Source organism: Physeter macrocephalus, chromosome 3 (genome assembly GCF_002837175.3).
Source record: "Physeter macrocephalus isolate SW-GA chromosome 3, ASM283717v5, whole genome shotgun sequence".
Taxonomy (NCBI): Eukaryota; Metazoa; Chordata; class Mammalia; order Artiodactyla; family Physeteridae; genus Physeter; species Physeter macrocephalus.
The window spans coordinates 30,991,650-31,006,098 of record NC_041216.1 but is presented as its reverse complement, the minus strand read 5'-3'; the positions used below and the strand labels follow the sequence as shown (position 1 = coordinate 31,006,098).

At 64.7% G+C, this 14,449-nt stretch overlaps 2 protein-coding genes across 2 annotated transcripts in view; one reads left to right on the top strand and one right to left on the bottom strand.

The window, feature by feature from the left end:
- Positions 1 to 445: 445 nt before the first annotated feature.
- Positions 446 to 1,129, bottom strand: HES5 (hes family bHLH transcription factor 5). Its single transcript, XM_024125248.1, has 3 exons — positions 1,076 to 1,129; positions 835 to 1,000; positions 446 to 732 (listed from the first exon to the last, which is right to left on the bottom strand). Exons 1-3 carry the CDS (start codon positions 1,127 to 1,129, stop codon positions 446 to 448), a joined length of 507 nt encoding a protein of 168 aa, XP_023981016.1.
- A 6,365-nt stretch (positions 1,130 to 7,494) lies between these two features.
- The window catches only part of TTC34 (tetratricopeptide repeat domain 34), a 25,884-nt gene continuing 18,929 nt past the window's right edge, over positions 7,495 to 14,449 (top strand). The window contains exons 1-3 of the mRNA XM_028484276.1: positions 7,495 to 7,584; positions 11,384 to 11,461; positions 12,375 to 12,532. Coding sequence (XP_028340077.1) covers positions 7,495 to 7,584; positions 11,384 to 11,461; positions 12,375 to 12,532 — 326 coding nt within the window. The remainder of the gene's footprint in view (positions 7,585 to 11,383; positions 11,462 to 12,374; positions 12,533 to 14,449) is intronic.

The window sequence follows — 14,449 nt, the reverse complement described above, 5'->3', positions numbered from 1 at the left end:
TTCCTACGAGGATACACCTTGAGTTCCGCCTTCACAAAAGGCAAATGTGCCCACGGCACGGCCTGCGCCAGGCCCAGTGGCCTGGCAGCACCGGATCTGAAGAAAGCCCTCTACGCATGGGGCGCCGGCTGGCCGAGCCCCGCCGCCTACAAATATCATAGAACCCCGGCAGTGGGGACTTCCCAGAAGTCACTTGCTGAAATGCAAACACAGAGCAACCCCATGGGGTCAGACATTTGGCAGAAGATGGGCCCTAAATGACAAGGACACTGCACGCACATTCTCTGAGAATGACCCTCCTGCTGGCCCGCCAGCCTGGAGAAAGAGCCTTCCGGAGAAGGGGCCAGTCCAAGCCAGGGGCGGCACGGACGATGGGGAGGCCCTCCCCGCTGCCGGAGGAACGCGCTGGCCCTCTGGTCCTCCGGGCAGGGCGGCCGCCCGCGGGTCACCACGGCCGCCAGAGGCCGCAGGCGGGCTGGCGCGCGGCGGCGGCGGCGGCGGCCTTGGCCGGGGCGGGCGCGGGCGCGGAGCCAGGCGCCTTGGGCTCCTTGGCGGGCGCGGCCGGCGCGGCCGGCGGGCGCTGGAAGTGGTAGAGCAGCTTCATCTGCGTGTCGCTGGCCGCGTGCAGCGTCAGGAACTGCACGGCCTCCTGCAGGCACCACGAGTAGCCCTCGCTGTAGTCCTGGTGCAGGCTCTTGGGGCCGGCGGCGGCGGCGGCGGCGGCGGCGAAGGCTGCGGGGAGCCGGGGCGGCGGTGATCGGGGCCGGGGAGCCCGGGGCGCGGGGCGGGGCGGGGGTCGCGCGGGCCGCGGCTCCCGGGCGCCGGGCGGCTCACCTTTGCTGTGTTTCAGGTAGCTGACGGCCATCTCCAGGATGTCGGCCTTCTCCAGCTTGGAGTTGGGCTGGTGGCGCGCGAACTCCTGCTCCAGCAGCAGCTTCAGCTGCTCGATGCTGCTGTTGATGCGGTCGCGGCGCATCTTCTCCACCACCGGCTTCCGCAGCTGCGGGCGGGAGGAGGGGGCGTCAGCGGGGCCGCGCCAGCGCGGGGGCCGCGGGGGCCGCGGCCGCGCACTTACTCGGTTTTTCTCTTTGGGGCTGAGCAGCTCCACGGCCACGGTGCTGGGGGCCATGCCTGGCGCGGGGAGAGGCGAGGAGGCGAGGAAGCAGGGAGCGGAGCGGGCGCGTCCCGTGCTGGCGCGGGCCCCGGCCGCTATATAGGCGCGGGCGGCGGGCTGGCGCCTGGGGCCCGGGCGCCGCGGCCGTTCCCACACTCCGCGGCCAATGGCGGCGCGGGCCGCACAAAGGCGCCGGCCCATTAGCGCACGCTAAATTGCCTGTGAATTGGCGCGGGCACAATGGGCGCTCCCCGAGGAGCAGGTGGGCCGCGCCGCACAATGTCCGGGCTGTGGGAACGCGCTCGCCCTCATTAGCATCCCGGGGCCTGACGCTGGGAGCCCCGCGCCTCAATATGCTGCCTTTTCCCAGGCCGCGGGGACAAGGGTGGGGGCAGGAAGGAGCTGCGCCCCTCCCCTCCCCTCCCCCCTTCCCCTCTCCTCTCCCTTCTCCCCCCCCTCCCCAGCGACTCCCTGCTGCCGGCTGGCAGAGGCCAGGAGCCCAGATAAGGGGAAGCTTTAGAATGCACAAGTGCGGCGGCTTCCAGGAGGATGGGCACCGTCCCTGACAGGCGAGGGGGACGGAGGAAGCCGCACTTTTCCTGAACAGACACAGTCACCTCGCTCTGCACAGGTGGAAGAGGGGCCCAGGCTCCCAGGATCAGACCTACTGGCACAGGTGGCAAGTCCCCAGGCTGTCACCTGGGACACGTGACTTCAGAGCTAGAAAACGGGCTGCCACGCCTCCCTGGCTGGGCTCTGGGTAGCTTCAGGGAGCCAGAGTACCCGAAACGCCCAGCATGGAGCCCGGCACCTAGGCGGTCCCTCCCCCCCCCCCCCCCCCCCCCCCACGCCTCCCTGGCTGGGCTCTGGGTAGCTTCAGGGAGCCAGAGTACCCGAAACGCCCAGCATGGAGCCCGGCACCTAGGCGGTCCCTCCCTCCCCCCCCCCCGCCCCCCGGCAGCTGCACTCCCTCCTCCCTGGAGCAGTTCATCAGGCTGTGGCATCTGGGGTGCTGTGAATCAGCAGGTGGCCCCCAGGGTCCCACCCCACCCCCATCTGGATGGGCGTCTGACCGTGGCTGTCCGTGGAGCACGGGAGGGCGCGTGGCTCCGGGCATGCTCCGTACAGGTGTGTGGTCACTGCTCCTGCGTGACTCGGGGGAAGCCTCGGCTGCATGCTATCCTCTGCACTGCCTTAGGAGCGCTTGTAGGGCTTGCTGTCCCTGGGCATTTTGCCAGTGGTGAGGAAGCGGGTGCCAGGTGGCAGACATGAGGCTCCTGCCTGAAGCCCACACGAACGCTGTACCTGCTCAGACCCACTGGAGGAACCGCTGATCCCGGTACTTGGCCAGCCCAGGTGAGGGCCAGCCGCTGCCTGGGGGGCCACCAGCCCCACCCTGGGTCCCTAGGGGAGGGCTTGTTGGGAGCCCCCCTCCACCCAAAACAATCACTTTACTTTGATTCTCTGCAGCCAGGAATCCAGTTCTGCAGGGACTGCGGGAGGGGGTGGGGCTGGGACTACCTTCTAGGGGGCAGGCGGGACCCAGCGAGGTCCAAAGAGGAGGCAGGGCTTCAGCCCGGGGAGCCAGCGGCTGGCATCAGGGTGCGTCAGCCAGAGTCTAGATCCAGGAGCACAGCTCCCTGGACGGCAGCCACGTCCGAGTGCAGCTGGGCATTGCAGGGCCTTAACAAGGGTCTTGGCAGTGACTCACAGCTATGAGGGGCCTGCTTGGTGGACCTGCTCAAGAAGTCCGCAGCACAAGGAGCCTTTGGGGACCCGGAGGTGGGCCCATCCGGGAAGCAGGAGGATGGTGTCAGGACGGCCAGGGCAGGCTTGGCTTGGAGCCAGCACAGGGCAGCCCCAAGAGCCTGCTGGTCACCCACTGGGATGGATTAGGCTGGGGGGCTCCCGGGGGGGAACCTTCAGGTGACTTTGGAAGGGAGTGGAGGGCAGCCCCATTCACTCTTTGGCACCTGCTCTTCCCCCAGAGTACCTCTCTTGAAGGGGAAACAGGCCCCAGGCTGGCTTTGGGAGGTGGGTGACCCTGAGCCTGGGCTCCTCTCAAGCAGGTGGACCCCCTACCACAGATATCCGGCCCGATCAGGTTTGATGCAGAAGGGCAGAGGGCACCCAGGCAAGCTGGGATGGGCATGCTGGAGACATGTGCTCTGCCCTCTGCTCCACAGCCCTGGCTGGCACTGTCAACGTGGGCTGGCAGATCCCACAGGCTGCAAGGGGCACCCGGTGACGCTCAGTGGAGCCATTTTTGCACCCAAAGCGGGGCTTGCGCTGGGCGACCGGCACGTTTTGGTGGGTCCCTCGCCTGCCTATGGACTCCCTGGGGGTGGACTGTCGGGGGGAGGGCAGGATGGCTTAGTTGCCTGTATCCCCATCGCCCACACCCTGCCAGCCCGGCACCTGGCGCCGAGGAGGAGCTTGGCCAAGGAAGAGGGAATGCAGGGACAAGGGGCGTGTGCTTGACGGCCTGGCTGCTGGCAGCCGGGGCCCCAGGGCTCTGCCCGGAACTGAGGGCAGCACCCAGGCCGGGCCTGTCCCCCTGTCCCCCACCCCCCCAGCTTCAGAGGGACAGCTGGCCACCTCCCCCAAGCCAGCTCTCGGCCCAAAGGAGACACGTGCCAGAGACGTGGTCCAGCCCCTACCCCACCCCACCCCACCCCAGCTGCACGCCCACCCGCAGTGGGCCAGGGTGGAGGTGAGGGTGGCGGGTGGGCCGTGGGGGGCTGGCTCCTCCCGCCTTCCTCCCCTCCTCCCTCCCCCTGGACAGTAGCAGCTTTGATCCAATTTTGAGTTGTGGGAAATATGAAATGAATGGTGTTAAATCTCAGCCCGGCCGGATGAAAGGCTTGATCCCTCCCCGAGTGCGGGCCAGATGGCAGCGCGGCCTCCGAGGCACACGCCTGGCCTTTGTGGGCCGTTTAACACTGTGAATGGGGCCAAAGTGTGGGAAAGTCGCTGGGCTCCCGGCTCACACGTCCGTCCGAGGTGAGTGGCCCAGCAGCCTGGGGGGGCTGCGGAGGAGGGAGGAGTGGGGGGAGAGCCCAGGGCCTCTCCTGGCTGGCAGGCTTAGCGCGGAAGCATCCCAGAACGTGGAGGGGGCTCGGATCCTCCGCTTTGGCTGCCCCCAGCAGCTGGGGGGGCGGGGAGAGTTTGTCCTGCCCCCACCCTGGAGAGCTCGGTAAGTCTAGGGTGGGGTGAGGTGTCTAGAAACAGCCACTGAGGCAAGGTGCCTGCTGTGGATGTGGGGCTCCAGGCCAAACCCACGAGCTGGGTATGATTATGCTAGAATTCAGGAATCTAGGATCACAACCCGTTTCTCTTTTCTTTTTTTAAAAAAATTAATTATTTATTTATCTTTGGCTGTGTTGGGTCTTCGTTGCTGCGCGCGGGCTTTCTCTAGTTGCGGCGAGCGGCGGCTACTCTTCGTTGCGGTGCGCGGGCTTCTCATTGCAGCGGCTTCTCTTGTTGCGGAGCACGGGCTCTAGGCACGCGGGCTTCAGTAGTTGTGGCGCGTGGGCTCAGCAGTTGTGGCTCTCGGGCTCTAGAGCGCAGGCTCAGTAGTTGTGGTGCAGGGGCTTCGTTGCTCCGCGGCATGTGGGATCTTCCTGGACCGGGGCTCGAACCCGTGTCCCCTGCATTGGCAGGCGGATTCGTAACCCCTGCGCCACCAGGGAAGCCCCATAACCCATTTCTAAATAACCCGCACCCCAACTCCACCCCTCCCAGGCTGACTGCAAAGCAAAGGGCACCATGATGGGGGCGGTGCTCCAGGGGCATTTGCTCCCCATGACAAGGGAGGTCTTCTCATAGGGCTGGTGCAGCTGCTGTGGTAAACAGTGTGGTGGTTCCTCCAAAATTAAACGTAGAATTACCATGTGACGTGGCAATTCCACTTGTGCTCTGTACCCAAAAGAATTGAAAGTGGGGTCTCAAAGAGACCCTCGTATACCCATGTTCACAGAAGCATTATTCACAAGCACCCAGAGGTAAAAACAACACGTGTCCATCAACAGATGAATGGATAAGTGAAATGTGGTCCATTCATGCGACAGAATGTTATTCAGCCTCAAAAAGAAAGGCGATTCTGGTACCTGCTCCTACGTGGATGACCTTGAAGCCACTGTGCTGAGCGACATGAGCCGGCCGCGAAAGGACACATCCTACGTGATCCCGCTTCTGTGACGTCCCTGCAGGAGCCACACTCACAGAGACAGAAAGGAGGAGGGCGGGGCCGGGGCTGGGGGAGGGGTGGGCAGGGAGTGTCTCATGGGGGCAGAGCGTCGGTTTGGGAAGATGAGAAAGTTCTGGAGACGGATGGTGGTGATGGTTGTACAATAGCGTGCATGTGCTTAATGCCACTGAGTTGTGCACTTATAAATAATTAAAGTTATTTTATGTTGTGTGTATTTTACCACAATTTAAAAAAAAATAAAAAAGGAGGACTCCTTGGAGAAGAGCCACACACTCGCTCCCCACCCCCCACATCCAGCCCCAAGTGACCCTGCCCTGGACCTCCCAGTGCCCTGCAGGCTGGACCGGTGTGGAAGGGACACTGCTGTACCCACTGGCCTCTGCCCAGATCCGCACTGCTGCCTCCGCCTCAGCCCGGGGCCAGATTCCCTGGAGCAGGTTGTGCCATCCACAGGGTTCTGTGAGGTCCCAGGTTGTCCACAACCTGGGTGTTTCTGGTCCCAGGAGGGTTTCCTTCTTGGGGTATGGGGAGTGGGCAGGCTGGCCTTCTGGGAGAGGAGGGACAGTGACAACCCCCTGGGACACCCCCATGTGCCACCACAGGGACCCCAGGCTGTGCACAGCCCGGAGACTGGTGCCCCCGGGGGTGGTCCTGTGCCATGGCTCTCGCCCTGGGCCCATCCAAACTCAGTGCTGTGCCCCTCTCCTGCCCTCCAGTGGCTCCCAGCGGGGGCCCCGGCCGGCCCTCCATCACCAGCCGGTCCACCTGCGGTGGCCATTGAAAGAGCACCCAGGACAGCAGGGAGGCGCCCGGCTCGGGTGCCCAGGTGTGAAGGGACAAAGCTGGACTGGGTGCCGCTCACAATTGCCCCCAGCCAGGCAGGCCCCTGGGAGCACTGGAGAGGCGGTGTCTATAGGTTGCTGAGTCTGTCTGGGGGTGGGGAGGGGGTTTGGGGTCTCTCCTTGGGGATCCAGGCGGGAGCTGGATGGGGGTAAGAGTCCCAGTTTCTGAGCATCTACTAAGCACCAGGCAGGGAACAGGAATCTGCCTTCTTAGAACTGCCCTGTGAGGGGAGTGTCCCTGCCCCATTTCACAGACAGGAACCAGAGGGTTTTTGAGCATTTATTATTATTATCACGTACTAGGCAGGGCTAAGAGCTCTGGGATATTTCCCAGGCTAGACCTGCCTGGGGACCAGGCAGTATTACTCCTTCCTTCTTCCAAGAGCTCCCAGGCACCGAGAGGTTGCTGAGGCCACTGGACGGTGAGGGTGGGAGCTGTGGGACTTGGACCTGCGGAGACGGGATGGGGGAGGGGAAGGGGCGCAGAGCCCGGGCTGTGGGCCTGGGGCGCTGACGTGAGTGGCGCCTGCCGTGGAGAGGGAACCGGTGGGGGGTGACATGCGTCTCCCCCGTGGCGTGCAGGAGCAGCCGCATGGATCCCTCGATCCCCTGGTCGGAGTCTTGTTCCAGATGGCGGGTGGCCAGGACCGTGGACAAAGGGCGGCCGCAGCTCCCAGGCGGCCTGCGAGGCACGCAGCTGCCTTTGTCGCCGCGCAGGCGGAGGGTCCAGAGTGTGGGAACCTCCGGCTGCGTGGCCGCTCTGGGGGAGGGGTGCTCTGGGGGGGTGGGAGGAAACCCCGCCCTCCACTCCCCAGCCCCCCTCTGCCCTGGCTCCCCGCGCCCCCCAGAACCAGGCCAAAGACCTGGATGCGAGAGGGGGCTCTTCCCTCCCTCCTAGCTGCGGGACTCTTCCCTTCCCTGGGCCAGCGGACACCTGGGCACAGCTGGGCTGAGAAGGGACTGAGGCCTGGCCCCTGCCCTGCGGGGTGGACGGGGGCTGAACTTGGGGCTGGGGAGACCTTGCACTTAGGAGGTCACTTTGGGGGTGCAGTTAGCCCACCATGGAGTTACATCGAAGACCGAGTGTCCTCCTGACATTGGCAGAGAGATGGAGGGAAGCTCCCAAATGCTGACATTTTGGGGGCCAGAAACTTGGTTAGTTTTTCTTATGTCTGCTTTCTCCAGATTTTCTTGAAGGAGTGTCTACTGTTTGTATAATTTCTAAAAAGACACGTTTAGGCTCCCACAGGGGCCCCAGGGAGCAAGGGGGCATCTTGGGGAAAGCTTGAGACACTGACGTTTTTCAGAAGAGCTCTGGATGTAGGGCGATGAAGGGAAAGGCAGGGCTGCCAAGGGAGGGCTTCCTGGAGGAGGTGATGCCCGAGGAGTTCCTTGAAGGGAGACTGGGTGTGTCCCAGGTGAGGAATTCTGGGAAGCTTTATCCAGGAAAAGAGAATGGTGGGATACGGACGTGGGGGTGAGCGGAAGCAGGCACCAGAAGTGTCCAAGAATGGCTGGAAGAGGCTCCCCTGTGTGTGGGCCTGTGCACGTGCGCCCATGCACGTGCGCCATGCGCGTGTGCCCGCCCGTGTGTGTGCCATGCACGTGTGCCCTTGCGTGCCTGTGAATGCACACCCGTGCCTGGGCTCTGGAGATAAAGGGCCTGGCACTGCCCCCCGGCCCCTCAGCTTGGCCCGCTTTCCTTGGCGGGTCAACGTGTGGACACACCTCAGGCGTCCTCTCCTCCCTGCCCACTGCCCAGCGTTAGAGGCCCCGACGGGAGGGGGGCCTGAGTTGGGCGGAGCGCTGCCCTGGGCACCCCTCCTGGAGTAGGTGGACCCTGGGCCCCGGGTGGGTGTGAGGAAGGCCCTGTCTGTCAGCAGCCCCTCTCCTGCACTGTCTAGGGGTCAGTGCCCTGCCCAGTGTGGCACCCTGGCTCATCTAGGCCTCCAGCAGCGTTCAGAGGCAGGAAAGATTATCCCCGTTTCATGGGGGAAGCCGAGGAAGCTGAGGTGTTGAGGGTGCAATAGCCTGCTTTTCAAAAGGCCTGTGGCCGCGGACGGCCGCCACCCTACCTGGGAGTGGGCTGTGGTCCTGGGCCACATCACATGGTGGGTCAGTCGGCCCCAGAGCCCAGAAGGGGGCTGGGGGTTCAGGGTGGCCAGGGAGGGGCCTTCCCTCCAGCACGGCCCTCCGTGCTCAGGACCAGCCCCTCTTCCCCAGGGTTATGCTGGACCCAAGAGGGGGACTTGGAGTCCAGTGATAGCGGGTGGGGGACGCTTACACAGAGCGGGAACCTGAGGCCCCGAGGAAGGGGGGCAGGGGCCAGATGCCTTCTCCTGCCTCGGCCTGGAGCCCCCATAAAGGAAGCCAGGCTGCAGAGGGGTGGCCCCCAGACCTCTCCCCAGGGCAGCTGGGGCTGCAGACAGCTTCTCAGCCGAGTCTGGGTGCTGCTGGGTGGGGGTTTCCTGGTGGCAGAGCCCAATCAGCCCCAGGATAGAGAGCAGGCTGCAGGGGGTGATTTGGGGAGGGGGGGGGGTCTGCCATCCCGTCTCCACATCTCCTCTGTCAGGGGTTGGGCATCTTATCATCCTAGGTGGACACCAGTCAACCCTCGAGGCTGTGATGCCCCCAGCTCACGGGGCACTAACGTAAAGCTGGCATTTACTGAGCGCCTGCTGCACGCCGAGCCCCAGAGGAGGGGCTTTGTATCTGGACAGCAGCTCTGGGATTGAAGGATGATTGTTATCCTGTCCATCGCACAGATGAGGAAACTGAAGCTTCGAAAGGGGAGGGCACTGGCCCAAGGCCACAGAGTGAGCCAGGCAGCTGGGGCCCTGCAGCTCTTCTTGCCCACAGGTCAGAGGAGGTGGAGGCTCCAGGGGCAGAGGCAGGGGCGGGCAGCTTTGTCTTCTGCACCCGCCTCCTCTCTACCCACCCCTTAGCTCCCGCCTACAGTTTTTCTCTCGCACCCTAAGGCCCCAGAGCCCCTGCCCAGGCCTGCCCCTGGGGGTCAGACTCTCAGCCTCTGTCTTGCAGCTGTTCCCTAAGCTCCGAGGTTTCCAGGCTGGGCCTCCGTCCAAAGCGGGCGGGTTTCCAGGTTGCCATTGGGAGCAAAACCAGAGCCCGTGATGGCACCTCACCCTGGGTGCTGAGGGGGACCGAGATGCCCTGCCCTTGGTTGGTTGACTCCGCAGCTGGCTCCCAGTTTCTGGCGTCTGTACTGCCCGCCCTGTGTAGACACAGACCGTCCTCGCTGAAGAAAGCCTCCCTCCCTCCGACGCTTCAGCGGTGCACTGCCAGAAGCTGGGTCTCAGGGGAGAGGGACTGGGCGGGAAGGGCACGGGGGGTGTCCAGGCTGAGGCTGGGCTCTGCCCTTGGCTTTCTGTGGCCTCACTTTACCTATGTAGCATGGGCTTTCCCTGCTAAGACCACCTGAGGGAGGGACTGGCTCCAGGTTGCTGGAGATGACCGGGGGTGGCCAAAGCGGGGCTGGGGCATTGCTGGGCCCCCCCGGCCCAGAAGGAGCCCCCACCGCTGGGGCTGATCGCGTGGGCTGCCTGTGGCTCTCGCCTGAAGTATGGCCAGTGCACCGAGTCAGGGCCACGGAGTCACGGCACGGGGCCCTCCGTGCCCCAGGCCCACGCAGCAGCCTCTCCCTCTGCAGCGGAAGCCGCTGGGGGCTCCGAGCCGGGAGGGACGCTCAGGAAGGCTTGTGTGCAGGTGACCAGGAGGTAGGGCTGGGCTGGGGCTGCAGCTGCCCATTTCTGCGGCTTGCCTGGCCCGGGTCTGGCCAGCTGGGGGGTCAGGTCACAAAGCTGATGACTCGGTCAGGTTCTGTGATTCGGGGGGCTTGGACCCTTCCTCCGAAGCGGCCCTTGGATGGCTGCCCAGCTTCCCCCACCCCCTTCTCTCATCTCACCGAGGTCAGGCTCTACCCTGGGACCTGACTGTGGGTTTGGGGCAGGGTGTCCGTAGATCTGAGGGACCCCTGCCCTCCAAGGCGGAGTGGGTGGGGGGGACGGTGGTTAGCCAGTTTCTGCAGTCCTGTCAAGTCCCCAGGCCAGACTTGGGGACCCCCGCTTTTGGGGACCAAACCAGGCCCCAGGTTCCCAAAAGGGCTGCGCTCCAGACTTGGCAGACATGGGCATAGACCCCAGGCTCGTTCAACCCCCGCTCCCGGGGCCTCAGTCTCCCAGGTGTAACGCGGGGGCCAGGGCGGTGGCCCCAGGGACGCGTAGAGGCGGGCGGGTGGGAAAGCGCGGGAGCCGCGCGTCTCACGGGCGCCTCCGGATTAGGGGCCGCGCGGGCCCACGTGGCCGCGCCCCGCCCCCTCCCCGCGAGGCCGGGGCAGGGCCGGGTCGCTGTCCCCAGCTGGTTAAAAACCCCGCGGTGTCAGAGAGCAGCTCGTTCCCAACCTCTGAAAGGCAGACAAGCCCTTTATTGCTCTATTATAACGCGGAGCCAGATGGTCTTTTGGGAGTTGCCCCCCCTCGCCCCCCGCGGCCGCCCCCATTCATTCAGAGGCAGACCCCGGCACTAATGCCGCGGGGGGCAGGCACGCTTCCGCGCCCGCCGCGCAGTGTGGGAACCGCCTGGCAGCGCGGACCCACAGCCCGCCGGCCGCGGGAGGGGCGCGGAGGGGCGCGCGCATCGCAGCTCCCGGCGGCGGCGCCCGGGGCAGGCTCGCGGGTCGGGGCCTGGGGCGGGAGGACTCCCGGAGGCCCCTCCCGGGCTGGCTCGGCCCCGGACGACCGGGTAGGCCATGAACCCCACCGGTGCCTCGGTAGCGCACACCTGCTGGGTTTCGGAGGGTCATCCCGTCTGAGGACCGCGCAAGCATCAGGCCCCTCACCATTTCTGTGCCTTCCAAGAAGGACTCTGTTACATTTTTAAATCCTTAAAAAAACATCCAAAGGAGAAAAATATTTTGAGGCAAGTGAAAATGAGATGGAATTCAAATTGCAGCATACAGAAATAAAATTTTACTGGAACACAGCCAGGCCATTCCTTTACCATGAGGAGTGCTGCTTTCCTGATGCGAGGCGGAGTCGAGGGGGTGAAACACAGTCACCTCAACCCTGGCATATTTACTGTGGGGCAGGTTTGCCCCACCTGCAGGGTGGAATGGCACCCGGCACGCTGCTGTGTCAACTGCTGTCCTTACCACCCCCGGGGGCGGTGCGGGGGGGGGGCTTGCCCCGCCCATCCCTCTAGCTTCTGGGGCTGGTGTGGGAGCCCCACTCGGGGGTGGCTGCCTTGCTGCGGCTGAGGGTCTTCCTGCACATTGTACAGGTAAGCAAACCGAGGCCCAGGTGGTGGCCGAGGCCAGACTGGACCCTGGGTTAGGGCAGATGGGGCAGCTCCGCCTCCCCGGAGAAAGCACCAAGGTGGTCACTCAGCCCCCAGGCCCCTCCTTGTGCTTCTTCCACGGCCTGGGGGGAGTCTTCCCCTTCACACCCACTGGGTGGGTCCGTGCCTCGCCCCTTCCCCGAGCATGTGTGCTATTGCACACCTGGGGAAGATCCACTTTGTCCTAAAAGCGTCCAGCTCCCCCTCCCTGACTAAGGTCACTTTCACACAGGTGCCCCCACTTTCTCATCGGGGGCCCTAGACTGACTCGTCCACTCCTTTTCTCCAACAGCAGTCCAGCTGTGGGCCTGCTGGAGACCAGGCAGCCTGCCCTGGGCCTCATTTTCCCCACTGATTGTTGCGTTGGCCTGGCTGATCTTTAGGGAGCTCCCCCGCCTCCTGGTCAGGTCACTGGGGGCTTGCAAAACAAGCACGGGGGTGGGAGTACCCTGCTTTCTTGAGGGGCAGGAAGTACAGGAGGGCAGCACCTCAGAGGAAGAGGGCTTTAGAGGCTGGCAGGAGAGGACAAAGGGCCCCATGGGGGTTGGGGGCTGCCTGCTGGTGGATCAATTATGGGGGCTGGGGTGGGAAGGGGACCTGCAGCTCTGGGCCGCTGAGCTTGGAAGTCCTTTCTCTTTGCCTCACCGGGCTGACCCAGGCCCGCCTCCCCCCATCCTGTGATGGCTGAAAGGAGAGAAGAACCCCAGCCCTGCAGGTACCATCCCAGCCGGGACCCTCGGCTCCCAGGTATTATGGGGACCTGAGGGATCACAGATGTGGGACTCAGGCTCCATGCCCCTCGTGGTCATTGCTCCCTGATCCCTGGATGCCCCAGCTCCTCGCCAACCCCCCACAGGACCGCTGCCCTGACGCCAAAGCCAGACAACAACTTCATCAGCGTTCCCTGTGGGGACCTGCTGGGGCTCCCCCCTCCTGCAGCCCCCGCATTATGACTGGCAGTCAGAGCCAGCTGTCAGGGGCTCTGGGCTTCCAGCCCATTGTGGGGACCCCTCAGTGAGGCCCAGCAGTGGCCCAGGGCACACCTGATGCTCTACAGCCACTGGGCTGGGGGTCTCCTTGGACCCACTCAGTGGGGCAGGGGACATGGCACCCTGGTTCACAGGTGAAGGCAAGTGTGGCCGAACCAGTCCTGGGCTCCCAGCTGGCTGGAAGCTTAGGGGAGAAGGCCAGAGCAAGGTTGCCCACCCCCAGCTGGGCAGTGATGACCCACTTGAAGTAGCTGCTCTGTGCCAGGCAGAGTGGCCAGAGCCTGGCGCGGGGTAGGGCTCGGGGGTACTGGCTAGAGGTGAGGGCTCCGGAATCTGGCCCTCCCTTCTCTGCTTGTCCCTGAGTTTGGCAGTGGCCTCATCCTGTCTCCTGCCCCTGCCCTCCAGGACTCAGAGGGCTCCTGGTCTCAACCAGAGGTGTCCAGAAGGCTCTGGGCCCCATGGGGCAGCCGCCACCTACCCTGGAGCCCACTCCCATGGGAGAGTGAGAACGACCCCTGTCAGTCCCCCAAGGGCCTCTGCTTCTCTGCTGGTGCAGAGAACTCCAGTGCTCTCGCTGGCCTCATGGAGCCCCGTTTGTCCGATGCTACTTGAGAAGGCCCAGGAGTATGGGGCACGGGGGGTGGGGGTGGGGTGTGTGGGCTGCCCGCCGCCGTGCCACCGGGTCTTGGCTCTGGGGCTCCGTCTCCACCAGCAGCCGCCCCAGAGCCCTGCCCGCCCCCAGTCTTGCGAGAATTCGGGCGGGAGGCCCGCTCCGGGTGGCTTCCCACACCCCGCCCCCCGCTGAGGACATTCATCCGGCACAAAAGGCGCGTGCCCGGCGACAAACTCATTTCCATGGGCCGCCTGGCTTTGTGTGCAGAGCTGCGGGCCCAGAGGCCATCTGGGGAGCAGTCGTCCCAGCGGGGCGGGGCCCCGGCTTGCCTTTGAAGGTTGGGGAAGCGGCCGTGGCTGGACGGCCACACATCTGGCCCAGCGTCGCCTTCCTGCCCCACGGCCCCCGGGTGTCCCGTGCACGCCCGGCCTGGCATCGCTAGGCATGACAGCATGACGCTAGGCATGACAGCATGACGGCAGGAGGCAGGACGAGGGGACCAGGGGGCCACCTGCCTCCCTGCCCCCAGCCCTTCGGATCGCTACCCCTTGGATGCGCCCGCCAGAGAGCCTCTGGAGCCAGCATGGACTTGGGACAGCGCTGTGGGCTCAGGATTCAAATCCAGGTGCTGCCGCTTAGTCCTTGGGTTCTCTGGACCTCAGTATCTTTATCTGTAAAATGGGCCTAATAACAGCCCACTGTGGGTATGTGCTGAGGATGGGGGGAGGGGACAAAAGCAGAGTATTCAGGTGGCCTCGCAGCCGCTGCTGGTATTAACACCAGGGTCACCCCGAGCCTTTGCCTCCGCCCACCCCACTTTGTTCCGTTTCTTGGGTGGGTGATCCCCGCCTACGCCTGCGCCACCTGGAAGCCAGCTGATGGAACAGGAAAAGGCCAGGCACGGGGCCAAGGTGCACCCAGGACAGGGTGACCTCAGCAGGGAGCTGGGCCTGCTCTGTCCCCTGCTCCGTGGAGCAGGAGTGGTCCTGCCTCCCTCTCGGGATTCCAAGCAATTCCAGGGAGAAGGTGCACGTCCCGCTCAGCCTGCATGCAGTAGGTGCTAAATAAGTGTGCCCACCCTCCCCTTCCAGGCCTCCTGACCTCATCCCTGGGCCTGCCCTGAGTCAGCCCAGTGTGGGCACAGCCCCGAGCATGACCTTCTGCTGACCAGACCCCCAAAGGGCCAGGGGCCTGGACAATCAGAGGGGAGAGCCCCAGAGGGGCATGGTGGGGGGCACGTGGTTCTGAGCCTGGCAGCTGGACGGCTGGGGGCAGGGTTTCCACCCAGGGGACCCTTCCCGGCCAAGGGGCTTGTAGGGCCAGGGCTTG